General features: G+C 41.6%; 1 protein-coding gene across 1 annotated transcript; it reads right to left on the bottom strand.

The window, feature by feature from the left end:
• Positions 1-1117: 1117 nt before the first annotated feature.
• On the bottom strand, positions 1118-26728 carry LOC103177314 (fibroblast growth factor 18). The gene is made up of 5 exons (XM_042339963.1): positions 26583-26728; positions 25818-25854; positions 20054-20231; positions 5467-5573; positions 1118-1987 (listed from the first exon to the last, which is right to left on the bottom strand). The coding sequence occupies exons 1-5, from the start codon at positions 26612-26614 to the stop codon at positions 1721-1723; spliced, it is 621 nt and encodes a 206-aa protein (XP_042195897.1). The 5' UTR covers positions 26615-26728; the 3' UTR covers positions 1118-1720.

Raw genomic sequence — 26728 nt, 5'->3', positions numbered from 1 at the left:
CCACTGCCTTTTTCCCAAACATCTTTATATTTTTCCATTTCAAATATTTGTCTAATTCCTTTTTGAAAGCTATTACGGATTTTGCTTCAACCACCAGTTTTGCAGGTTATTCCATGTCCCAATAAACTTGTGTGGAAAAAAAATCTCCTAACCTGTTCCTTTAATATTTTGGTGATGATCATAAATTTATAAGAGTTACTTTATTGCTACAACATGGAAACAAGCCAATTTGCCCCAATTAGTCTGTGGCAGTGTTTGTATTCCATTATATAATTATTGCCTCATTGACCAGTGGAAACATTTCTCACTATTTAGCTTATAAAAACCATTGTATCTTTAAACAAGTCGGTCAGGCCTCCACTCAACCTTCTTTGAACTAATGAAAACAGCATTATAAAATTAGGCTATTAATCTCTTGTGTCTGTGTTGGTGATACTGAAAGGCTAATTTTCACTCCAAATGTTTAGGGAGTGATTTACCACCAATTCTCACTGAGTTTGTGATTTTATTATACTTAATCGATTTGTATCTTCATTTGACCAGTTTTGGTGGCTCAATTTACAGCTAAGAAACAGAGTAAAGCTCCCTCTACATTGTCCCTTTCAGCACTCCCAGCTCAGGTACACCATGAGTTAGTTGCAGAGTAAAGCTCCCTCTACACCATCTCGAAGTGGTGCACTTCCAGGTCAGGTACAGAGTGGGTTAAGCTCTGAATAAGTCGGTTTTCCACCGATTTTAAAAAGAACTGGCTTCCAAGCTAAGACTGAAACTTAACAATTTTCCTCATTTCCACATTATCTTAAAACTTTTGGGGGTAAAATGGCCTTACAGGCTAAGACTAGGTGGAATTTCTGCCTTTCCAGATGTCATGCACAGCACAACACAACCTATTAAGAAGGAGAAGATGAGACAAAACTCCAATCGGGATTTTGAAATGTCCCAGTAGAGCTGACCCTATACAACCAGTAAAATTACCTCAGCAAAAGAAATTGGCTTTGACCATTCGACTTGTGATAGGACACAAAATCCCCCCACCTGCACGCTGTAGCATCCCAGCAGTGAAAAGCTCTCTATTTTGCAAAGAGACGGAGAAATGTTTGAAATATTTTCTTGCAATTTTAATCACTGAGGCAGTATAGTTTGCTTCAAGGGACTGTAATATACACAGAGGTGAAATAAATAGTTGCTCACAATACAGCTGGTTTTAAAATATTTCCTCGTCATTGTAGCTTTCTTTTACTGGAGGGGGAAGGGGAAAGTTTTTCCTTTGATGTATAGCAGCATATTGGTAGCAATCCCCGGTGTGGAACACACGGCAGAGTTTGACTGTCGGTATATGGTATTTATATCACAAAAAGTTTGGTCTTTGCTGCGAGTTCTATGGTACTCCCTGGCTGCAGGTGTGCCAGCATTGATCAAACTAGCTCCACGCAAATCCCACTTTGATATTCACCTTTGAAGTTGTTCCGTGTTTCGTTGCCTGCGGAATCACGGCCATCCGCTTGCTTGCAGATCCAGTCTCATACACAATATATCTTCATTCCTTTGACAACCACCAATGCACCTGTTCGGTATGGGACACCTGGTCATAGTTGAGTACGCTCAGCTCCCCGCAGTTTCCGTCCAGTTTGACACACAAATGTACAAAAATAGAATATCTTCCTTTTTTTTTAAAAATGCAAAAATATTCCTCTGGTGCCATTAAGAGTCTGTGAAGTTCCTAACTGGGGTTTGAAGGCCGTATTCGCCTAGTCCTTTTGGTTACTGTGGTGAACTTAAACGGTTTCTGTGTCTCTCCTTGCACCTTTGGGTACCTTTTCATAAAGTGTACGTCCTGCTGATTTTCCTGGGTCTTTGGCCCTTTTCTCGGCCGTCCCTTTTTGGTGAAGCCGACGTACCAGCCGGTGTACTTCGCAGACATCAGTGCAGTGTAGTTATTTTCTAGAACTTTCTCTATGAAGACACATTCTTTGCTTCGACCATTGAGCTGTGTTTTATCAAAAAAAAGTTTTAAAAATTTAAACAGTGACATTTCTCTGCTGACAAGTTCTGACAAGCTTTCTGTTTCTATAAGATTATTTTAGGGCTCTTCAACCTTGACAAGGCTCCACTACAAGGACCTTATAGAGGGCTGTAGAGCGCTAAAAGGATTTGAGAAAGTGAACCCAGAATAGTACTTTCAATGCCTCAGGATGTCTGGACAAGTACCTCTCCCAGGTCAAGTACAGCATGGATTAGATACAGCAAAAAGTATGTTCTGCCCCAACTATCTCAGTCTTACCATCAGCAGAGGTCCTACTGCATCTGTGTGATTTTTGGGTCCAACTTGTGAAAGGGTGTTAAACAACAGGTCCTGTAGGTAGCTGGGACCAACACTCAGCAACTCCCCTTGGATGCTGATCTCAGTTCTGGCTTTTGTGAAGCCGGGCAAAGGCTATTTGTGCTGCCCGACACAATTGAAGAGTTGAGTCCCAGCACGTTGGCCCAAGACACATAATAATAATCCTTGCATTTGATACACTGCTTTATCACACAGTTGAGACGTCTCAAAGTGCTTAACAAGATATACTGTGAAGTGGATTGATGTATTTTGTGGGCGAAATGTGGCAGCCAATTTATGCACAGCAATGTCCCACAAACAGTCATGGAGTGAGCGACCAACTTTATTTGGGCGATTGTTGGTCGGGACATGGGAAAAACTCAATTTCCTGCTTTAACATTTTGATAAGATTAAAGGTCAAAAGTCAATTTTCAAAACAAAACATCTTGCCGTTTTATCACTTGAGGTAATGTTAACTCCAGCCTTAGCCTCTGAGCAGTGATCATTGTAATCCCACAATGATGAACTATTTTTTTTTAAATTACATTTTCTTTCAAGATTATTGGGGTGGGGGGTGGGAAATTGATTCGATTCTGAAAGTACTGCACGATAGTACCGTTTACAGTTTTGAACCGGTAAAACAAAGACAGCAGTGTGAGTAGGTTTCTGTTTAGAAGCCATAGTGAAGGGGCAAGGACCCAGGAAGAGCAGGATAGAAGATTAAATAATTCAGAAAATCGTGGTTAGTTTGGGTTAAAAAGCCTGTAGCATTCAAAGAGAACCGAGGCATACAGCTAACCAGGTATCCTCAACTTAAATAGAGGCAGGCAGTGTAACTGTGTTCCCATAGCTCAGTCTCTCATTCATGCTGTGTTTTGTTTACTAAGACTATCCTCTATGGAGAGAGCAATTTAATATTTAGCTCATCGTACAGCCCAGGTGACTTGTTACCCCACCTCCCTCTCCCCTCCCTGAACTCCAATCTCAAATGATGGGAGCTTCATTCTGCTGCCAGTTAGCTGGATACAACAATATCAACTTGGATTTATATAGCTCCTTTCACGTGGGGGCAGACAGTGGTGGAATCTGACCCCGAGCTAAGGGAAGGAGGGGTAAGGTGACCATAAGCAAGCACGATCAAAAGGGAAGGTCTTTAGGCAGAATTTGAAAGCTGGGAGGGAGAGGGCAAGGCGGTGGATTGAGGGAGGGAGATCCAAAGCTTCGGGGCGTAATGGCCGAAAGCAAGGCCACTGATGGTGGAGCAGAGGGGGTGAGGGGACAAACAATATTTGGATAATGTCACCAAAATAACAGAAAATATTGGAACTAACTGGCAGTCAATGCACAACTTCTGTGAACCACAGGTTCACTGCCCGACTCACAGACAATGCAAGTAAACATAATTTGATGGACCAGAGAACTTACTGTGTGTGACAGATACATCCGGGTCCATTTAACATTCTAAGAATGAAATATATCTTGTCTCTCATTTGTTTTTTGGTGGCTTTTTTTAATAGTTTTGTCTACTGATGCTTTCTAAGTGATAAACATAGGAATCCCAGCCTGCACAGAGCAATAAACAGCTCGCACACACCAAATAAACACCATGGCTGCAAGACGACGTGTTTATTGGTGTGCAGGACCCATTGTATTTCTGAGCACACACTGCTATTGTACTGAATGGGTTTTATTGCAATCTTTGTTCAGGAAGAATGGTTTACAGGTTAGGTGGGACAGGGTGCACGGCACAGAGACCAAGAGAGGCTCCAGGTGCATCCTTCTGCTTCAGGAGAAGGGCTTTGTGGAATGTACTGCCATAATTGCCTGTTACTGTCCATCTGTTTAAGAAAACAGTTTGAGTCAAGGCAGCATTGCTTGAATAAGCTTGAAAGGTATTGCCTATCCCAAAATCCCAGGGTGTTTTGGCTAGGTTTGGGCCCTAGATTTTTTACCTGGTTATCCGGTTTTATTTCCCCTCTTAATCCAAATTCACCTTAATTAACATCTCATTTCATTGTTTCTTATGAGACATTGCTAGTGCAGATTTTGCTGCTGCAGTTTCCCCTGTTAAGCACTTTTATTTTATTTGAAATGTGTTATATAGATGCAGCCAATTATTGTGACCAGTATTCAAAATTCGGGGTGGGATTTTAAAGCATAGCTTAATGCCGTTCCTTGGCTAAGGAATAGACTGTATTTAGGAATACTGCATTTTTTAACCCCAATTTAGCTGTGTGGTATAATGCTTTTTTTACCTGGAATAGTTAAGGTGGGTGAGGAGGCTGCTCCAAGGCATCATCTTATTTGGTGACTTTTTGGGGTTTTTGACACATGCAGTAACCTATCACCTATCATGCTTAAGGATATCCCAACCAGATTGAGGATTACATGCATCCCACCTACACATGGAAATTCCCATGTCTTACGCCAATCCCAATTCAGAGCCAGCCAGTGGGAGGAGTACAAGGGAGGACTGGATTTCATCGCTGTAATCTTGCATTAAGCCCCAGGACTCTTGTCCTCCCTTCGTGTAAAATCACCCTACAGGAGCATCGATCATAGACATAGTACCCATTACAGCATTCAGTGCATCAGTGGATGATAATAAACACTGATCGTACTGAAAGGGAAAAATATTGTAAACACTGTAGATGGTAGGACGATGGGAAGACTGAGAGGTGAGGCGTTCCACAGTCTTGAGGTGCTGAGGAAGAATGAATTAAGATGATGAGATGGTCTGATAAGCATTCGTTTGCTGTGCGTTGTTTAAAGTTTTAGAGAATTAGAAAAGAAATCAGTGATCATAATGGTACCAGCAAAATAGAAGACAATAAAGCTTGGCGGTTAGAAATAAAAGAAAGTCGCTTGTCAGACATTAACATTTAGTTTTGGGGAAAAAACTATAGAATAAAGTAAGTAAACTCAAATTTTAAGAACTATTGGGAGATTTTACCGTAACCATTATGTCAACTGCATCCTTTAGCCATTTGCTTTGTTAAGGAAAGGTCCAGATGGACAGGTCCATTGTCAGTGTGCTGTGGCCCAGCCCATTGTAACACTAGCCCAGGCACAGAGTGCAATCAAATAAATAGTCCGGTTTCATGAGTAGCCAAGCTTGTCAGAGCGCTTCAATGAGCAACACTCACCTTTCCCACCAGCTTCCCCTTCTTGTTCATACAGAGGTAATGGTCCGTCTCCTTCCCTTTGATCCTCACCTGGCTGCCAAATGTGTCCGTTTCCACTAAGAGCTGGGCTTGTAAAGTCAAGAGAGATAGGTATTAAACATGGCTGAGAATTCACAAGCCTGAAGTCGCAAGTTAAACTATAGAAACTTCACCGATTGCAACTAAAACTTATCAGTACTGTAGAGATTATTTGATGGAATAATCCATTGGACACCTCACTCTTTCCAGAGGCATAGATAAGAAATAGGTTCATGGATTCAAGAAAGAAATGGATAGGTATTTTGGAAATAAAACTCTGAAGGGATACAATGAGAAAGCAGAGGGATGGGACGAGAACGGTAGGATGGGGGAGGTGATCATGCTCTTATGCTACTGATTAGCAGGAGAGCCGACCTATTGACCTAATGACCCTTTGTTCCTAATTTTTAGATAATCATATAAAAAAAAGGAATATTAAAGAGTATGGGAAAGCATGCAGGAGAATACGATTAGATTATGTGACTGACGTGGAGAAAAACACCAGCTGAGATTTGATGGGCTGAATGATCTGTTTCAGTGCTACAATTTCTATGAAACTATGAACACTGAATCCTACAGGTTTATTTCAGCATCAGTCACCAATGTTTTGCCATGAACGCATTGAAGATCAAAGCTTGTTCAGCCTCAACACACCAACAACTATTAGCTCCTGAGCTGCGAGGTCCAGTTATGGGGAGGATGACTCAGAGCTGATTAAAGGCTCTCTCCTGTACTCCAGCACTAAGCAGTTCAATGTCAGAGCATTTTCCCAGGTTGAAATACCTAAGGAAGGCTTAACTAGCTTGAACTTGACAGGCAAACCCTTTCATGCCGGTGAATTACCCTACCATTAGCCCATGCCAGGATTAGCTTGTAAATACCCCCTGCCCATTGAGGGTGTCCTTTCATCTCTGCAATTCTAATTTCTAAACAGTTTGTTTATAGGCCTGTTCCTTCTTGTAGTTTTATCTGTATCTACGGGATAATGAAGACCAATCGCTGAGTGACTAGCTGCCCAGAAATGGCCAGATTTGGACCCTGCACACAGTCAGTCTCCTATATTAGTGATCAAAAATCATCCTAGTCTTAACCTTTAGGCCCTCACTTAACATTTGGGATTGCACAGAATTTTGGAAACGTCCCAAGTTCAGTCTCAACTTGGAAGAGTGTGGTTATTTTTAGCACTTCTTAAAAGGAACTGGTTTCCAATTAAAACTGAATTAAGGATTTACCCCCAATTCTGTATGATGTTACATTTTAAAACAATGGGCTCGAGCTAAAACCACAAAGAATTTTGGACTCAGAGATCAAAGAGAGCTGCAGATGAAGACAGGCCACCAATTTATCTCATCTTTCCAAATGCCAACCCTACTATCTTCCTATGATATTATTAAGCTGTTTCTTAAAGTGCAGCACAGGTTGGAGCACAACACATAGCACACAGACACGCAGCTGTGTGATCTTCAGTGTTGGAACAGACATGGGATCCTGGATTTTTCTACCTTTTCAGTCCATTTGCTGTGGAGAGGCAGTGATGTGTTGTCACGTCCCCACAGCAAGGGACCTCCAAGGCAGAGCCGCCCTTGTCCTGCTCTATACTGCTTCCTAGTGACCACATTTGGATCAGCATCACTAGAGTCCTGGGAGCAGACACAGTCAGTTTGGAGGGAGGGAAGAAAATGACTATTAAAAAAAATAACAGGGAGGTGCTGGCCACATATGCTCACACTCACACACACACAAAGATTCCCATTTGCACAACCCCCACACATAGATATTCACATTTGTGTACACACATGCACGAACATATAACCAACATATACATGCACCCAGAGCTGCAGTCACATGCCTGCACAAAAGCACATTTGTGTGCACCAAACAGGTGGTAGAGATGTTACAATTGGTCTCAACATTTCTCGCCAGAGACAAGAAGGTCAGTAAACATTCTCGCTCCTCATCGCCATTCGGTGACCTCTGGTGGAATGTGTGTGTGTGTGTGTGTGTGTGTGAAGGCAAGAATTTGTACATGTACATTGGATGAGGACAGCTGAATGGCCTACTCCTATTACTATATTTCCTCCAACTACAACTCACATTTATATAAGCACCTTCATGTTGGATAACTCTCATTGTGCTTTCAGTGAGACTCAGACACCGACCGAGCAGGAGAGTGAATCAGCTGTCAATCTGTACAATCTGTACACACATAGAAAGAATATCCACCTGGTGAGGAACTAGGTGGGTCTGGCACCAGGATGCCATATCCATAGCATTGGTGGTGCTCACATGTTGGCCCTTCTGTGCAGAACATTTCTGAGTTCTGTTTTACCTGAGCACTAACAGGGTAGATACGTGGGGAATCCAGAACAAGGGGACAGTCTTAAAATTAGAGCGAGGTAATCAGGAGTAAAATCAGAAGGCAGTTTTCATCCAAAGGGTAGTAGAAATCTGGAACTCTCCCCCCAAAAAAGCTGTGGATGCTGGATCCATTCACACTTTCAAGACTGAAGTGGACAGAGATGGGTTAGGTCAGGGTATCAAGGGATATGGGGCAAGGGTAAGTAATTGGAGATGAGGTACACGTCAACCATGATCTTATAGAATGGCGGAGCAGGTTGGAGGAGCTGAATGGCCTACTCCTATTACTATGTTTCTGACCATCATCTTCAGCAGAAGAATGAAGAAAAATTGGTGATGGGGGGAAATATAGCCAGACCTTTCTATACTTAGACCAGACTTTCAATATTACTCATATTTACAGCAGTGAAAGCAGATGGTTAAACATTAGCCCTCCCATCAGTTGATCATTGCAGCAGGCAATCACTCGTGTCTTGCTTGAAGCTCCAGCCCAAATAACTTTGTTTAACACGCTTCGGGAGCAATCAATATAAAAAAAACCAAAAGAAACAGGATTGCAATACAATCCTGGCAATTTTATATATGAAATACTGTTAATTTAAATAAAGGGAGTCACAGGTGAACATACACATCTGCTTAGTTTGAATTGGAAAGTCTCAAATTATTTTGGTCAGCAGGATGAGGCAGATTAACACTGACAGTTGGAACAATATCTTATTTCAGGCACCTGGTGTCATCATTTCTCTACACAGTTCCATCTAATACTCCCAGGTCAAATAGAGCACGGATTAGACACAACAAAGACAAATTACATTTGTATTGTGCCGTGGAGTCCTGTAGCTCAGTGGTTAGAGCACTCGCCTTGCAAGCGAGACACCTGGGTTCAATCCCAGGCAGCGCGAAACCTCGGGCAAGTTTCTTTACTCCACACGCCTAATAATAATCCCTCCAAAACAAAACAATAATAAATTGGTCATTTTCAATCCACGACTGTTTGTGGGACGCTGCCGTGTGCAATTGGCTGTCGCGTTTCGCCTACAAATACACAGTCAATTCACTTTACAGCATATTCTGTGAAGCGCTTTGAGATGTCTAGAAGACGTGAAAAACACGATATCAAAATGCAAGGATTATTATTCACGTCGGGAGGACATCCCATGCAGAGTAAAGTTTCCTCTACACTGTCTCTTCCAGCATTCCCAGATCAGGTACAGCATATGTTAAGTACAACCCCTTTAAACATGGTGTGGCCTGAGGTGTGATTGGCATTGTGTATAGTGTGGCATGCAATGGTATAGCGTGGCATAGTGTGGTGTGGTATGCTGTGGCGCATGTGTATATGAATGTTGCCACTGATTATTGTACACATGGATGCACAGAATATGAGTTCTTAATATTGACCTGATTATATATCTTGTAGCACCCTTAGTATTGAACAAATCAGGAAGAATCTGTATTAATGGTTCACCAAATGAGCTCATTGTTCATTCCAATGTGTTTTTTCCTGAGGGAGCATTGCATGGTCAGAGGTGCTGTCCTTAGAGGACCTGCCTGCTTGTTTGGTGGAATGTTATAGATCCCATGATACCATTGGGGAAAAAAAATCAAGTTTCTCCCAATGTACTGGGCACAATCATTCCAGATAAATTGGTTATTCACTTTGTGGTTGTTTATGGGACCTTGCTGCCTGCAAAACTGGTGCCACGTTTGCTTACAAACACCTATTCTATCATTTCAACCTTGTAGTGGGTCCTATTCACACAGCAGGGTATCATTTTCAGGCAGAGGTTCATCCGAGCATCCAACAATCAAAAGATTCATTTGACACATCAATCTGGAAAGAGGCAAGGTAGCGATCTGATTGAAATGTTTAAAATAATGAAGGGAATTAACAAGCAAGGAGGCAGAAGAGACCATAAATACAGAATCGATGGGGATCTTTAAAAGGGAGAATAATACAGGAGATACTTGAGAAGTAATTGGCTGCCGCATTTCGCCCACAAAATATGAAGTCAATTCACTTTACAGTAATATTCTGTGAACCGCTTTGAGACGTCTTCAAGATGTGATATGTGATATCAAATGCAAGGATTATTATTTACGGATATGGAGAAATGGTATTAAAAGATCTGCCATGATCTACGAAACATCAGAACAAACTTAATGGACTGAACAACCTCCGCTCATTCCTAACCACTATATTTGTCATTTATCTTAAGTCTCTCTCCTACTCTTCTTAACTTAGGTGGTGTCCTGCGCTGTGGGCCTTGACCCTTTACTTAAGCTTCACAATGAAAACTACAAGAGGACAAGTTACAAAGAGCCATGGTTATGATTTGTGTCCCAAGGGAACTGATCTGCTTTTCTTAAAAGTAAAGTCACCAGGAGGCTAGTGTCAGAGTCTTGACTTAGATATAAATCACATCTCTAAAGGTCAGGTAACAATCAGAAAAAGACAAAGTGAAGCACTAAATGGCTTCATAATGGGCAGTTCACAAGATCATTAATAATAAACAAAATGTGACCAGACAGGAAGCAAATACTATTTATATGACCAGGCAATAGAAAAATACAGTAAACCTCTGGCTGTGCGGAATTCGTATCTAGCCAGAAACATTTAAAAACATTTGTAGACTGTGGATTACCGCCAGCCCACTGTTATATGCTTATTCTCTATCTTCTTTTCACGGGATTCAAACAATTAGAATGCCGCTACCTGCGTTTTGCGGCACTAAAAAGCCGGTAAATGCCGGTACTAGTATTATAATTGCAATTAGCTGGAAATTCCAGCTCGTCAAAGAGACCGGATCTCCCCCACCCCATCTCCCCCAGGAGAAATAGACGACAAGAGGGATAGGTTTCACCGAGGCTCAAGTTGCATAGTCATTCTATTTTTTTTTAAGATTTGTAATTTTGAGTTCTTATAATAAACCATTAGACTGTCAATATCACTGAACTGTTATTGCAAAGAGACCAATTGCAGGTTCCCTGCGCTCCTCACTGCACACCTCACAGAAGTCAATGTGGATTTGCAAGGATACAAAAACTCAAGATCAGATTCCCTCTGAACTCAGTGTCACACATACACAGCACTGGTACAACATCTAAAGCATTCTGAGCCAGGCGGGTCTGCAGTCCTGTACTACTCCATGGCACTGCTGACAGACCGATCTGTCTCATTAGCAGGATTTGGGGGACAGCCAACAGCAACTTGCATTCATTCAGCGCCCTTCACGCACGGTAGATCTTGGGAGACCGGTTACTAGGAGCATTCTTCCCACTCATCTTCTGTTAACACTGCAAGTCAAAGCCATGAAAGTAGTGTAGTTCTAGCTGGACAACAGCAACAACTTACATTTATATAGCACCCTTAGTACGATCTCAGAGCGCATGAACGAGCAGCAAAAAGCTTTCCACACAGTGCTCTCAACGGCAAGCTATGCGGTTTTAGTTGGTTAAACTCCAGCAGTACCCAAACACGCACTCTGAGGTTCCTAACCCTTGCCAACCTGTACCTAATACTTTCCAGAATTAGGTAAGCAGGATGTGTTCCTCAAAGGAGACAATACACTTGAATTCAATTTAATTCCAGAGACAGGGAAAATTCTATGTGTAGGTAATATACTTATTATGTAGAACTCTTAGTCTGGTTTGGATACTCTTAAGCATGTTTATGGGTTTTCACAGGTGTCAAACATCCAGCTGCCCAAAAGAAATCTGAACCAGCTCTCAGCCCTTAAAAAGAGCTCGCCAAAAAACGGCTTCAAAATTGAGATTGTGTTTTTACGAGTTTTCCATAATTCTGCACAACCTTACATTTTAAGACAATGGTCTTAAAGCTGAGATCATGAGATTTGGAACTCTTACAGATGGACAGCTGGAAATATTATTTCTGTATTAATCACAATAATCCTTGCATTTGATATAGCGCCTCATCACGTTGTCGAGACGTCTCAAAACACTTTACAAGTTTTTATTGTGAAATAGTGCTATGAGATCTTTCTCATTCTCCTGAACAGGCAGTCGGGCCTCAGTTTATAATAATAATAAACCTTGCATTTGATATAAGTACCTGATCACATCATGAGATGTTTCAAAGCACTCCACAGGGTATACTGTATAGCAAAGTGACTGTATTTTGTGTGCAAAACCAGTTTGCGCCCAGCAATGTCCCACAAACAGCTATGGAGTGAGTGACCAATTTTACTTTGGGGATTTGTTGATCAGGACACCAGGAGAGAGGAACTCCCTTCTCTTTTCAAATAATGCCATGGGATCTTTAACGTCCACCCGAACAGGCAGTTGGGACCTCGGTTTAACGTCTCATCCAAAGGACGGCACCTCCGACAATGCAGCTCACCCCCAGCACTGCATTGGAGCGTCAGCTTAGACTGTGTGATTCCAAGTCCTGAAGTGGGGCTTGAACCCACAACCTTTAATTCAGAAGAGAGTGTTACCACTGAGCCAGGCTGACACACTTTGGATAAGACCAAAAGCATGATCAAAGAGGAATGTCTTCAGGTGTGAATTGTAGATGGACAAAGAGGGAGTAAGACAGAGGGAGCTCCAGAGATTTGGGGCATAGTGGCTGACAGCACAGTGTTGAAGTGGAGTGGACAATGGACATGCACAGGTCTGTGCCAGCTGAACGGTGGTGGTGGGTAAGGAGTGCGGTGTGAACAGATTGGAGTGGTAAGGAGGTGCTAGGGCATGAAGAGATTTGAAGTGATGAGTGATGATCTTGAAATTGATCCGTTCTGCAACATGGAGCCATTGAAGCATGGCAAGAACTAGGGTGATAGCAGTGAGGAGCCCGGTATGAGTGAGAACGCAGGCGGCAGAGTTTTGAATCACTCGAACCTTGTTAATAGCAGAGTTGAGGAGACCAGAGAGGAATACATTATGAAAATCGAGGTGGGAAGTAACAAAAGTGTGAATGAATGAAAATTTCAATATGAACAATATAGCTGGATGTTTGTTAGAAAAGACACCAGGAAAAAATTCCTTCACTTTTCAGTTAATGTAAATGTAATAGTCCACTCGACCAAAATGCATACAGGTCCTCTGTTTAGCATCTCACCTAAATCGCCAGTATGTATCCACATAGAACCACTACCAAGTGTAACTAAGCCCAGCCATCAGCCATTACAGACTGTCTGGCTTTAATTTATGAAGAAATTAATCAATAAATGAATGCAGCGATTAATCATTGAATCAATCAATAAATAGGACTACAGGAACAGGAGGCCATTCAGCCCACGTCTACCACTTTATTAGATCATAACAGATCTTTTCCAATTTCCTAATCTATTCTCCATATACCTTAATATGTCTAGCTAGCTGATTATCCCCCTCTTAAACATCACAATTATTCCACCTCTATGACCTTCTGGGGCAATGCATCTCACATTCTCACAATCCTTTATGTGAAGAAATGCTTTCACTTCTAACAGTCTTTGTCTAATTTTACGATGATATTGCCTGGTTTTGAATCCCTCTATCAAAGACAGTCATCCACTATCTAGCTTGTCAATTCCCAGCATTATATTAAACACTTCAATCAGGTCACCCCCTTAAACTCCTTGGTTGGTAGGAATGTAACCCAATTTCACCCAGTCTCTCAAAGTAGCTAAACTTCTCAATTTCTGCTAATAATAATAATCTTTGCATTAATATTTTACTTGTTAATGGTTAATCACTAAACCAGTCAATCGATTAATGAATCAGTCTCAGACAAAATCAATTCCGCGATCATTAATTATCAGTTATGAATGTATGAACAACCAATTGATCAAGCATCTATTGATCAGTGAACAAATTCATCATCAAATCGATGGAATGGGCCATTGACCTAGTTTTTTCTGCAGAGATCTCAAGTGCTATATGAGAAAGCTGTGGGTTTCTGGAGCTGTGTTGCAGCCTCACTCACTGCACATAGAATTATATCTGGGTAGAATTGGGTCAAGAAGTAAAATAACGGAATCTAATTTGTCAATGGGATTTTGTAAGAAATTCAAATTGTATCAATCCGCTTCCAGGAGGTCGACAGGAATTCTAATGAGATTCATAATTAAAAATTCCCATCAGCAATACTGTAAATGAGAACCCAGTAGGGTTCATCCGTGCAGTACAATGCTTTGCAGAATGGATCCAGTTCAGCTGCAGACATGGGAACGCTCACATTCATTTTGTGCCTTCATTCTCCTGTTTTCTGGCCACAATCTCCCTACTGGAGACAGCTCACTGAAAACCCCTTCTACTTTGTTGATTTTCTTTGCCAGCGTTTCTGTAGATAAAACTTTGCTAACTTTTTAAATGTTGTATTTATTAACAGTTACTAACAGTTAACCTGAGCCTCACCATGCACACCAACTCAACTACTCATGTCGACAAGTCACCAGAATGGTCTGAAAGAGCTGAGCAATGATGAGGTAGGGGACATTTGGATACTGTTCCCCAAGTCTTGAGGAGGTTAAAGGATAATCTAATGAGACATCTAAAAGTTCCCTACTTACTCCTCTTCCAAATATTTCCATTGATCTTTAAAGTCTACCTAAACAGACAGACACACAACAGTAACACAGAGATGTCGTCGATGCTAACCATGTATAAAATTGTAGTCAAAGCCATTGAAATTATATTATATAATAATAATAATCCTTGCATTTGATATAACACCTTACCACATCTTCGAGAAGTCTCAAAGCGCTTCAGAGAATATAGTGTAAAGTGAACTGACTGTATATTTTGTGGGTGAAATTGAAAGCCAAATCGAGACCATTGGTATTTAATCTAATATGATTTGCAGTGCGATTCCTTAAAACCAGAGTAAATCACACCGACCTGTGGACATTCTACTCCAATATGATCCAATTAGCTTGGTTCAGCTCGGAACTCTGTCGCCTCTTGATTAGAAGGTTGTTGGTTCAAGCACCATGCTGAGACATTTAGCCCAGAGTTCAGGCTGATGCTCCAGTGTGTTACTGGGAGAGTGCGACATTGTTGGGAGTTGCCACCTTCAGATGTGACATTAAATCGAAGCCCTGTCTGCTTGTTCAGGTGGATGTTAAAAGACCTCATTATACAAAAAGAGAAGGTAATTCTCCTAGTGTCCTGGCCTTGTGTCATGCACCTGGTTACCAGTAGGAGTCCTCACTAATATTTGTTAAGCAATCCCAGAAGAATGTACTGTATATCTGAGCTAAGTGTGTATTAATTTCTCAATCTGTCCGACAAAGTAATCAGACTGACTATAAATGCCATAAGGTCTGCTGGTACTCACTTCCTGTGTCACCTAATGGTGCTAGTTATTAGCAGAGGCCATACAGCTTCTATTCTGCAGCAGGGCACCTTGAGCTGACCAAGTGATTACTCTAAACTGCTGTAGCTCTGTGCCAGAGCATACCAGCGCCATATCCCATCGACCAATTAATTCATTTGTAAAACAAGATGGGCATAACTCAGCACAATTTGAAAACTGACCTCCAATTTTGCTGCCTCGTTTTTAGCAGTTTCCACTGCTGGCTCCTCTCACAGGCTGACTTGCAGGTTTACATTCCATTAGAAACATTGCACAACTGAATTTAACATAAAAATGCAATGGTATGATAACAAAGATTGATTAAAGCACTTTGGAGACATTTTGAGGTGATAAGCCACTATAAAAATGGAAGTTCTTTCTTCTTTTTATGAAAATACAGGATAACCCTGTTATAATGCGATGCTCTGGGCACTCAGACCTCCCCACCCCCCCGTCAAAATGAAAGCAAAAATCAGCCAACTTCTGAGTCATCACTTAAGGTCACTGACCGATGTCCTTCCTGTGAAATGCGCAGGAACTGACAAGTAGCGCTTCCTGTGCATAGCGCTCGCTCACGGTGCTTAAAAAGTGATAACTGGGCTTTTCTGAGCTATCTATTAGTGCGGAAAACCAACAATATGTGCCGTACCGTGCTTCCAGTAACAGATAATTAGCAAAGGTTGTTTTTATCTCATTTTACTTATCAGGAGATTCCACACAAAACTGTTACCAATCTCATTCCGAAAGGCCATAGATAGTTTATGTGCAACGTTGGAACAATTGACAGGGAGCTTTACTTGCTAATTAACTTCTGCTGTATGTATTAAACATGCACCTGTGAGTGTTAGGTAAGACAGTGTGGAGCACACTTTACTCTGTATCTAACCTGTGGTGTGTCTAAACTAGCAATGGTAAAGAAAGTATAGAAGAGGTTATTTAACCTATGCTACGAATGAACTGGGATTGGTGAATACTGTACTAAAAAAACGTTCGATTAACAGCACAGAAGAGTCTCCTCTCGACGAGTGCATTGACTGTCTAACAGGAAAGGTTGTATCTCCATTGTTACCAATTACCAAGCGGAGCTGAGATGCTTGATTTTTTGTTTTTTACCAAAATCCCATGAGTTATCATTCAAGGGGAAACAGAATATCAAGACTCACAGCCTTGTCAGCAGGTGTAAATAGAATGAATCATTCACCGTGTTAATCCAGAAAAGTAGCCACACAGCAATCCTTTCTGTCTTTACAGAAGATGGTCTATATTAATGAAGGTTAAGAAGGCCAATATCAAGCTTACTTTGCAAAAACAACTTGCTTCAGTCAAAACTGCAACCTATCCGTATAATGGAGCAGGATTTCGGTGCTGACACAGTATATCTGATGCCTCTGCTGTGCATCAATATCAGTCCTTGAGAGGCTGACCACAGCTTGCTGGAGGTCATACAAAAATCAATAGCCACTCTACGCTGCCTACAATCAGGCCATTCCAAACAAAGGCAGGGGATTTATTAGCTGTTGCAAACACCTAACACAATCATCCACTGCTCCCTGCATTTGGAATAAGCACCGGAATTAAATCACAGGACAAGGTGCTTTAATGTTCCCACTGTAAGCTTTCCAATTCAGCAACAAAGGCCCTGAGTCTACCATTTAAAGCCATTGATCGCTTTTAATTGATTAGATTTATATTTAAAGGCTCTCGTCAATTGTTTGAATGCCAAAGAGCAAACACTCTGCACCCCTGAGAGACAGAAAGTGAGCATCCCTAGCTTTCCTAGGTTTATCACATTCACAGCAAGAGTAAAAGAGAAAAGCGAATTCAGGGGCATCTGTCACTCAGCTGATCAGCTTGATCTTTCTCACCCCCCCCACCCCACCACCACCCAACATACACACATACACACTCACTTTTCTACCCTCTCTCCTGAATGTACTGCCTCAGGCCAGGATTCCTGACAGGACCTTGTCCCAAGTGCCCATTCTTCATGTTAACCCTAGACAGCGTGGCCAAGGCAATTGATTACATAAGAAATGCTGGACGAGAAAAGATCAAGGTCCACCTAGTTTGCCTTCCACCTTCCAGGCGGTCGCATGCACATAGTGCCCAAACTACCTATTGTCTGGGGGGGCATCACAACTGAGCTTGATTACGGATGTGAAAGACGCTATATAAAATGTAATTTGTTGTTGTTGTTCTCATGATGTCCACACAAAGGCACATACTCATTCGCTCACCCACAGAAACACAGTTATACATGCATTGGATGGAGACACACACACAAATACAGGCTCATACACGTATACAGACATGTACATACAGATACGTATTTACATACATGCACCCACACAATTTTCTTTGTCAGAAGTTAGTTTTGTAGAGTGCACAAATCCTTGCATTTGATATAATGCCTCATCACGTCTTCGAGACGTCTCAAAGTACTTCACAGAATATACTGCAAAGCGTACTATTTTGTGGACGAAATATGGCAGCCAATTGCACACAGTAGTGTCCCACAAACAGGCGTGGATTGAGTGTCAAATTTATTTTGAAGGAATTATTACACCTGGAAAAGCAATCCGCCAATTGACTAATAACCGGGTTCCTACTTATTGCTAGGTAAGCAGAGGCGTGTGGAGTAAGGAAAACTTGCCCAACGTTTTGCTCTGCCAGGAATCGAACCCAGGTCTCTCGCTTGCGAGGCGAGTTGCTCTAACCACTGAGCTACAGGACTTCATGTTGCTCAGTGGTATAGCTCAGTACCACACTGCTAGCAATCATATGTGGTATATTTACTCACTAAGCCATCAGAGGAGTCTCTGCCAACCCCTTGTGATTGTTTAGAGCTTTTCTAATCCACAAAATAAACACACTGTCTGCCAGGCTGGTCATGTCGCAGTAGTTAATGCTATTAAAGGAGTTTTTGTCTATTGGTGAAGGAGGGATCGCAATTCAACATCTATTAGAAGCTGTGGCATTTCAGGTGCTGTCCTGGAGAAGTGGCTCTATCCCGAAAGCAACATTTTAAATTTATTTATATTGTTTGACCATTTCTAAACCATACCAACAATTGGATTGCCACAACACAATAGATGGGGGAGGTGGGGAGGAGGAGAAGAGAACAGGTGGATATAATAAACTCAATTCACACAGCTCATGATTTTGTTAACTGTGTAAGGTCGAGATTAAAAATAATTCTTCAAATATCAAAAATGGAATCTGTTTCTCCCTCTGTCCCTCACTTCCAATGAAGGAAACTGTACGATATAGGGGAGAAAGAGAGGGTAATAAAATAACACAATAAAATTTGCACCAACATCATTGGATTTTTCCCCATAATTTTCAAGGAAGAATTATGCATCCAACTATATAGTTTAGTGACCATATATACATATTTTTAATTTTACTTTCTTTTCAGTCAGTGATACGCCACCATCGGTTCTTAACTGTAGTAATAATCTTATGGGAAGGGAAGTAGAAGAGAACTGCAAACAGGGAATGATTGAAGATTTTCCACTAGTTATATGAATAATAATAATCCTTGCATTCGATATAGTGTCTTATCAAGTCTTCTAGACGTCTCAAAGAGCTTCACAGAATATACTGCAAAGCATACTCCTTTTGGATGAAACGCGGCAGCCAATTGCGCACAGCAGTGTCCCAAAACAGTCGTGGATTGAGTGACTAAATTATTATTACCACCGGAAAAGCAATCTGCCAATTGACTAATAAACCGGTTCCTACTTACTGCTAGGTAAACAAAGGCATGTCGAGTAAGGAAACTTGGCCAATGTTTTGCCCTGCCAGGAATCGAACACTGGTCCTCCTACCTGCGAGGCGAATGCTCTAACCACTAAGCTACAGGACTCCATGTGGTACTTAATTGCACTTGTGTATACACACAGAGGGTTAGAAATATAATTACATAAAAAGCAGTGAGACACGGACAGGGCAGCCTGATAAACTAATGTATAAACACAACACGTGAGGATTTAACTTACCCTGATCATAAAAATAACCAACCTTTTTGCTACGTCTAAAGATGTATGACAAGGTACAGAGGGGGAAAAAATCTCCTTTAGTTGGAAAAAGAGGCATAAACTCAGTGTTGCTAGCAAAAGAATCAGAGGAGAGATTAGAAGGAATTTCTCCAACAGTGGCTTAGTAGGATTTGTGATTTATAGTCATAAATGATGATTGAGGCTGGATCAATAAAATCATGAACAAAAATGCATAAGAACTAAGCAGTAAAAACATTAAGGGATATGTAGAAAGAGCTGCAAAATGGGATGAATAAAAAAAACAATAAAACAAACACAGATGTAACCATGGCAAAGACATGGATGGGCCAAATAGCCTCCTTCAGTTCCAAAAAATGCCTGTTCCTCTCTCGGTATTTTGTGCTGCAGGATTTACCCCATTATAAAGACTGAGTAAAGAGATCGCTATGTTTAAGGATCACAGTAAAATAGTCATTGTGCCTTATAGACCATGAAAATCCATGCTGAGTCAGCTGACGTCAGCCAGAGTAACAATGAGACATTGCAATAATTGGGTAGGGGGTGAAGGCTATAGCCAGATTCCTTCTCATCACTATACTACGCTCCAAAACACACTCTCAATATCAGGGGGTCTCGGATGAACAATAACAATTGAGTCGCACTGTCCTCAGGAAGAAACAAATGGGAGAAGATTGGGACAAGGACAAAGTGAGGAAAGCAACTGTATGGTAAGCTACGGGGTGACAATGTACTGAGTGATAATTATCACCTCACAGACTACATTTTTATCCACTTTTCAATTATTTTCTTTAGCTTTACTCTCAGGCCCACGTACGATTCCATTGCCCTCACCCTGCTGGTCAGTGCTTACCATACTTGGCTCCATCCTCTCCCTTAGCGTTGATCCGTCTCCCCAGGACCTGCAGGTGTTTGCCGCTTGTGCGACTGTACAGTTGATAGAGGCGAACGTGCTTTCGGCTCACATCATCCCTCAGCCTGGTGTGATTCTCCACATGATTCCGGAAATCCACATTCTCCTCCGTGGAAGCCTGTAATCAACACCATCGAGACAGATAACAACCCCATCCAGCAGTGTCCAATCAACACCCGCGCACAGCTAACACTAAGCCCAACTCAATTATCCCTCTGAGCTCCACAGCAGCACCTTATGCGAGAAATTGTTGAGTTTCACTCTGTCAGATTGTTCAGAGAATAGCACTTACTGGAAAATTATTTTGCCTCCTTAATGCCGGATAATTTTTATAATAGCAATTATTCGGCCTTTCCAGAATTTTCGAAAACTTCCGATTGTACGAAAACTATATCGAGATGCATCCTGTGAAGAATAAAGGGTGATGTAAAGCCCCCTGCCCTCCTCCAACCCTGGCACAGCTGGTAAAACCCCCATTACCCAAAGTCATTGACATCAGGAAGTTCACATATTCAAATCGTGTTCTGCACTGATCTATCTGATCAGCCAGTGGAGTGTTTAAGACGATACAATTGACCTGAGTGGTCCTGACTGGGAAGCGAAAATCAGGGAGGGGTCTTGCCATTGATCACTATTCGGTTTTGTCACTCAAATTATCCCCCATCCACTTCCTCACCCCCAGTGGAAAATTTCAAGTGAGCATAGGAATGGCCTCAGCGGTAACACGTTCACATGAAGAATGACGTCAAGTGAGGTACCAGAGCGAGAGGACACCTGTCACCCATTGAACTATAACCCAGCATGAAGGCAGGGCGAAGAGAAAACCGAAGGAAAACTAAATAACAAAGGGTTAATGAGACACTAGCGACTCTATACCCTTCCTTGGGCTGTCTGACCCACACAAAGTCTCAGCCAGGTAACAAGAACAAGTTGCAATTATACAGCATCCTTCAAGCAGCACAGTGTCTGAGAGTCCTGACTGTTCGGAAACTGGGATTTATAAAGCAGAACTAAATCAACAGGTCCTCCCTGTGACAGACTGAGAGAGAAAGTTGCATGAATGGCAGCAACATGTAAATGTAACGATTATTTATTATTATTATTAGTGTAAACAAAATGCCACATCGTCTTTGTTATATAGTTTCATGATTTACTTACAGAGATACAATTGGTTTATATTAGGACATTCTCAAAGGAAATCATCATAATAATAATCCTTGAACCTGATATAGCGTCGTATCACGTCTTCTAGATGTCTTAAAGTGCCTCACCGAATATAATGCGAAGTGAATTGACTTTATATTTTGTGGGCAAAACGCGTACAGACAGCAGTGTCCCACAAACAGTGACCAAATTATTCTTATTATTTTGAAGGAATTATTAATCAGTCAAAACTTAGCGATGTTTAAATTTATCGCTTGCTGATCCGTAAGCTTTATATTACGATTGCTCTCCCCTCCTCTCCAGAATACATTTGACTCTCACTGGGGCTCAGCTCCATGGGCGCCAGACACCCTCCAGAACTTCACAGCCGAGTGTTGAGTGACAATGAATATCAGCCATTCAACCATGAGGGCTTCACAACTCGGGCCCGATCCCGTCCTGACATTCACGGACAACACACCCTGGCAGGATCTCGGAACAGGCGTCACAAATGGCAATCTTGCCTTGTTCGATCCCTGCCTCGCTAAACCAGTGGCTCTGAGCCCTCGCTGCTGCTCCAGGTGAGATCCAAATCAACTTGGGGATTAGGATTTGGGATGTTCCTAGTCCGTGCGGTTTACGTGCTTTAACTGGCTGAGCCATCGAAGGAGCACACGGTCGATTCGCAATATTACATATTTGTTTCGTTGATTTTCCCATTGTGGTGGAGTATCCGAATGCGTTGAGCATCGGCAAAACAGGCTTCAAATTGTGGCATTGCAAATCTGGCAGCATCAATAGGCACATTAATTAATTAATCAATCAATTAATTAATTAATCACTAATTGATTAACAATTAATTAATTAATCACTAGGTAATTGGAGTTGATGTACAGATCAGCCACGATCTAATAGAATGGCGAAACAGGCTCGAGGGGCTGAATGACCTATTCCTGTTCCTGTGTACAATTCAAATCACGGACGGGTTTTGCTTTGGGGATGTTTTTCAACCGAGAAAAGACTTGAAAAGTCTGACAAACAACTGGCAAGTAAAATCACCAGCCTAAAACAGGCCTCGAGCACTGCAATGTTTGTCTTGTAGTCCCCAGGTTGGGTTCCCAGACAATTCTGTAAAAGAGATGAGTCATCCTCGCGACGTGAAAGGTGCCATATAAATGCAAAATTCTTGTTGTTGCTGTAGTGAATCATGTCAATTCATTCACAAACTGCAAGTAACAATTAGCCCAACAAATGCTGCATTTTCAAGCCCAACATGAGTGAGAAAGACAACGTTTATATTAGCGCCTTCCACATCGGGAGGACACCTCAAAGTGCTTCACACAACCGACTGAGAGCCTGAACATTGCCGAGGTGGATTGGAGGAGGGTGGAGGAAGGAGACAAAAAGGCTGGTGAAAAAGATAGGTCTTATGGCGGGTTTTAAAGTGGGGAAGGAGGTTATGAGGCTGACGGAACGCTAGGGTGAAGAGCGGCAGAAAGCAAACAACAAACACCACTCTTGCCTCTGAGTTAGAGGGTTATGGGTTCAAGATCCACATCAGCCTCAGAGAATTTCCAAGCAATGAGATAACGTTTTATATAAAAATATCAAAAATATACAAAATAATCATTGTGAGCGATGAATGAGAAGCATTTTAAAGAGAAGCTGTACTTATATCAAGACTGAACGGCCCTGTAACTATTAGTTAACTACCGTCAGCTTATTTCTTGAGAGAAAAATGCTCAAACATGCTTCATAAAAAGCGTATGATTTTTATCCGTACTTGCAATTTATTTTTTCAAATGGTAAGTATTGGAAGTGATTTTAATATAAAATATAATATTCATGTAAATATGAACTCACCCACTCACCCACCTATATATCCACCATGAGTACTGCACACACGTTATCAGTACCAGATTGTTCACTATCCTAAATTACCTTCAATGTATTATTTTCTAAAAGGATAAATTAAATGCTTCCAGGTCAACAGAGGTTCTACAGAGTTCAGCTCTTTCTACACTGTTTCAGCCAGCACTCCCAGGTCAGGCAAATCACAAGTCAATGCAGAATAACGTTCCTTCTGTTTTGCCTCGACAATGTTTCAGCCCAAGCTCAGAAGAGTATCTAGTATTGCACCAACGTGACATTTTTCATCTCCCACACCACCGTCTTCTTTGAGATTACTAATTTAGTGCCAAATTAAGGGCAGCCTTTTGCTGTGAATCCAACCCTGGGGGAATTCGGTTAAGACAATTCTTGGATCTAAACGGAACTAAATCCATTTCACTTGAAATCTGCAGATAGAGACTTTCAGCATAAACCTTTTTCAATTATCATTTTAAATGATGTTCCTTGCCCTTCGATAAAGTTTCAAAAACATCAGGACTATTGCAAAATAAAATGTTATCTCTTTAAATGATTAAAGCATGAAAGCAATTTACAAAGATGATATGGCGTTTTATTCATTTATAATAAATAATCCTTGCAATTAATATAATGCCTGATCATGTTGGAATATCTCAAAGTGATTCACACAATAAGTTACTTTGATGTGCAGTGACTGTTATGTAGACAAACTTGGCAGCTAATCTGTAGCAGCAACAAACCCCCACACCCCCCCAACCCACACACACACACACAAACGACACAGCAAAAACTAATTAATCTGCTTTGGTGGGTGAATTTGGCTGAGGGAGGAATGTTGGGCAGGATACCAAGAGAACTCCCTGCTCAGCTTCCAAAGAGAATCTAACCTTCACCTGATCCAGCAGAACAGGCGGGCGGGAGAGAAGTTTAATTACAGCACTGCAATAATTATGGTTTCTTACTGCATTGCTGATCAGAATCCTCTGACAACAACTTATGTTTTACACATCTGTTCGGCATCTGGTAAACCAGATCAATACCTGGTAAACTAGGATCTGGATCAATAGACTGCTAGACCCTCCCTCGTACAGGATTTCATTCACATAAAAGCCCGTATTCGAGTTCAATCTAGCTATAGACTCGTGCGTTTTTTTTAAAAAACGTCTTTTCAAAAGTAAAACTTTCTTCTCACAATAGATTAACACACCTATCACCCTATTGCTGTGCTCAATTGGCTGTTGCGTTTCGCCCACAAAATATACGGTCACTACAATTTACAGCACATTCTGTGAAGCACTTTGGTACATCTCAAAGACCCGATAAGGCGTTTATCAAATGCAAAGATTATTATTATTAACAGGTAAGGACTGAGCCTTGCACACAAGTGGGTGTGGGTTCATCCACAGTGGGTTACTGCAGTAGAGTAATGTCTGGGCGATCAGTGCCTGATAAATCAGGACACATTCTTTTCCAAAAGTCTGCTTAACTTCGGGAAGGGCAAAAAGCCTCATTAATCTGAAACTGGATTCATTTACACGCCTGTGTTTTTTTTTGGGAGGGGGCGGTGGGAGAAAGAGTCAGGTACAGAGTCCTGAGCCATCTTCCAAGCCAACTCCGAGCCGATCGATTGAAGGAAGGAAAGGAAGGAAGCCCCTGATTTAATCAAAACCTTTATATATATATTTCGGGGGGAAAGTGGGGGCGGGGGGTTTAAACAGCAGCCAAATTGAGGGGAGCAAAGGGCATATTCGCAACCTTCATCCGCCCTGTTACTGACTGCTGCTGAGTGAGAGAGTGAGACAGAGAGAGTGAGAGAGAGTGAGAGAGAGAGAGTGAGCGAGAGAGAGAGAGAGTGGCTCCCACGGTACTGCGGAGTGGGGCGTTTCTGGTGAAATGTTATGATTGCAAAGTCCATGGGTTTGACAGAACATCTGGAAATATTCGAGCTTTTTTTTCCAAAAAATGATATATTTTTTTGGTGGTGGGGGGAGGGAGGGAGGGAGAGAGGGGGGAGAGGGGGGGGGGAGAGGGGGGGGTTAAACTCCTTTCTGTGCAGTTCACAAGCTTTGCAAGGCAATCCCTTTCTAACCTTATTTACCCCCCACCCCAGTTTCTTTTAGTTTCAGAGTGGGGGGGGGGGGAATAAAAATATAAATTGGGACACTTAATTGGATATCACCAAACAAATCAAGTGTCAAAACAGAGAGAGAGAGAGAGAGGGAGAGAGGGAAGGGGAGAGGGAGAGAGGGAGAGGGAGGGAGGGGGAGAGGGAGAGGGAGGGGGCTGTGGGGTTTGGGAGACAGCGCCCATCTCTGTTACATGGTGTGTGTGTGTCTGTGTGCGTTTCTTTTCGGGGGAGAATTATAAAGAAAATAGTAATTCTCCTTAAAAGTTCAAAAGGGGTTGGTATTGCAAAATGCAATGCACTAAAATGCCAACCCCTGGAGGTGCTGTGACTCTCCTTTTCTTTTTATATAAAAAAAAGACACACACATAGAAATCGATCCCCACGTTTCATAAACCATCGGTTTAAAATCCAGCTTTAAATACTGTATATATATATATATATAGATATGAAAATATATAGATGATATAAAGTGCCTGGGGGTGATGGGGTGGGATGGGGGGATGGAGTGGGGGGGGTGCAGACAGAGGCAATGTTAATCACAATCCTAATAAGTCTTACACTTACCGGAATCTCGGAACAGAGCAGAAGTGTGTGTAAACATCTGTGAACAGGACAGAAAAACACAGTGTATTAACAGCCACGATCACTCCTCCAGTGGTGGACACCCCAAGATCCCACTCCATTTCTCTGCTCCAAATAAAGTCCATTAACATTTTCCTCCTCCACCACCACCACCACCACCGCCAGCACCAGCACTCTGATGAATTAATATATTTTGGTGTATATATATATAAAAAAAACATCATAAGCTTCTTTCATTCAAAAAACAGCACATATACACACACACATATATATATATATATATAGAGAGAGAGAGAGAGAGAGAGGTGGAGAAACATATACACATATATATATAGAGAGAGAGAGAGGTGGAGAAACATATACACATATATATATAGAGAGAGAGAGAGAGAGGTGGAGAAACATATACACATATATATAGAGAGAGAGAGGTGGAGAAACATATACACACACACATATATATATAGAGAGAGAGATGGAGAAACATATATATATATATATATATATATATATATAAATAGAGAGAGAGAGAGATGGAGAAACATATACATATATGTAGAGAGAGAGAGAGATGGAGAAACATATACATATATAGAGAGAGAGATGGAGAAACATATACACATATATATATAAATAGAGAGAGAGAGAGAGATGGAGAAACATATACATATATATTCGTATCGCTGGAACTCGCATCAAATGGCAATCAAACACTGTGAGAAAGTTTTCTGCTCGGGGTTTGCTTACAGGCAGGTCAGTGCGGAGAGGACTGAATGCATAGCGCACGGTGTCGGGGTCTCTTGGCACTTCGGGGAGGAGGAGAGGAGGAGGAGGAGGAGGAGAGGAGGAGAGGAGGAGGAGAGGAGAAATGGTCCAATGTTTGGTGTCTGTCC

Source organism: Callorhinchus milii, unplaced genomic scaffold (genome assembly GCF_018977255.1).
Source record: "Callorhinchus milii isolate IMCB2004 unplaced genomic scaffold, IMCB_Cmil_1.0 Scaffold13, whole genome shotgun sequence".
In the NCBI taxonomy this organism is placed as follows: Eukaryota; Metazoa; Chordata; class Chondrichthyes; order Chimaeriformes; family Callorhinchidae; genus Callorhinchus; species Callorhinchus milii.
Note: the sequence above shows the minus strand (reverse complement) of the source record. Positions and strands in the feature narration are given on the sequence as shown.

Excerpts from the sequence above, each read along its gene's own strand:
- LOC103177314 (XM_042339963.1), bottom strand. The coding sequence starts at position 26,614 with ATGCATTCAGTCCTCTCCGCACTGACCTGCCT. Across the intron at positions 20,232-25,817 it reads TGCTCTGTTCCGAGATTCCG|GCTTCCACGGAGGAGAATGT; the intron begins GTAAGTGTAAGA and ends TGTTGATTACAG. Across the intron at positions 5,574-20,053 it reads AGAGGATGGAGCCAAGTATG|CCCAGCTCTTAGTGGAAACG; the intron begins GTAAGCACTGAC and ends TGACTTTACAAG.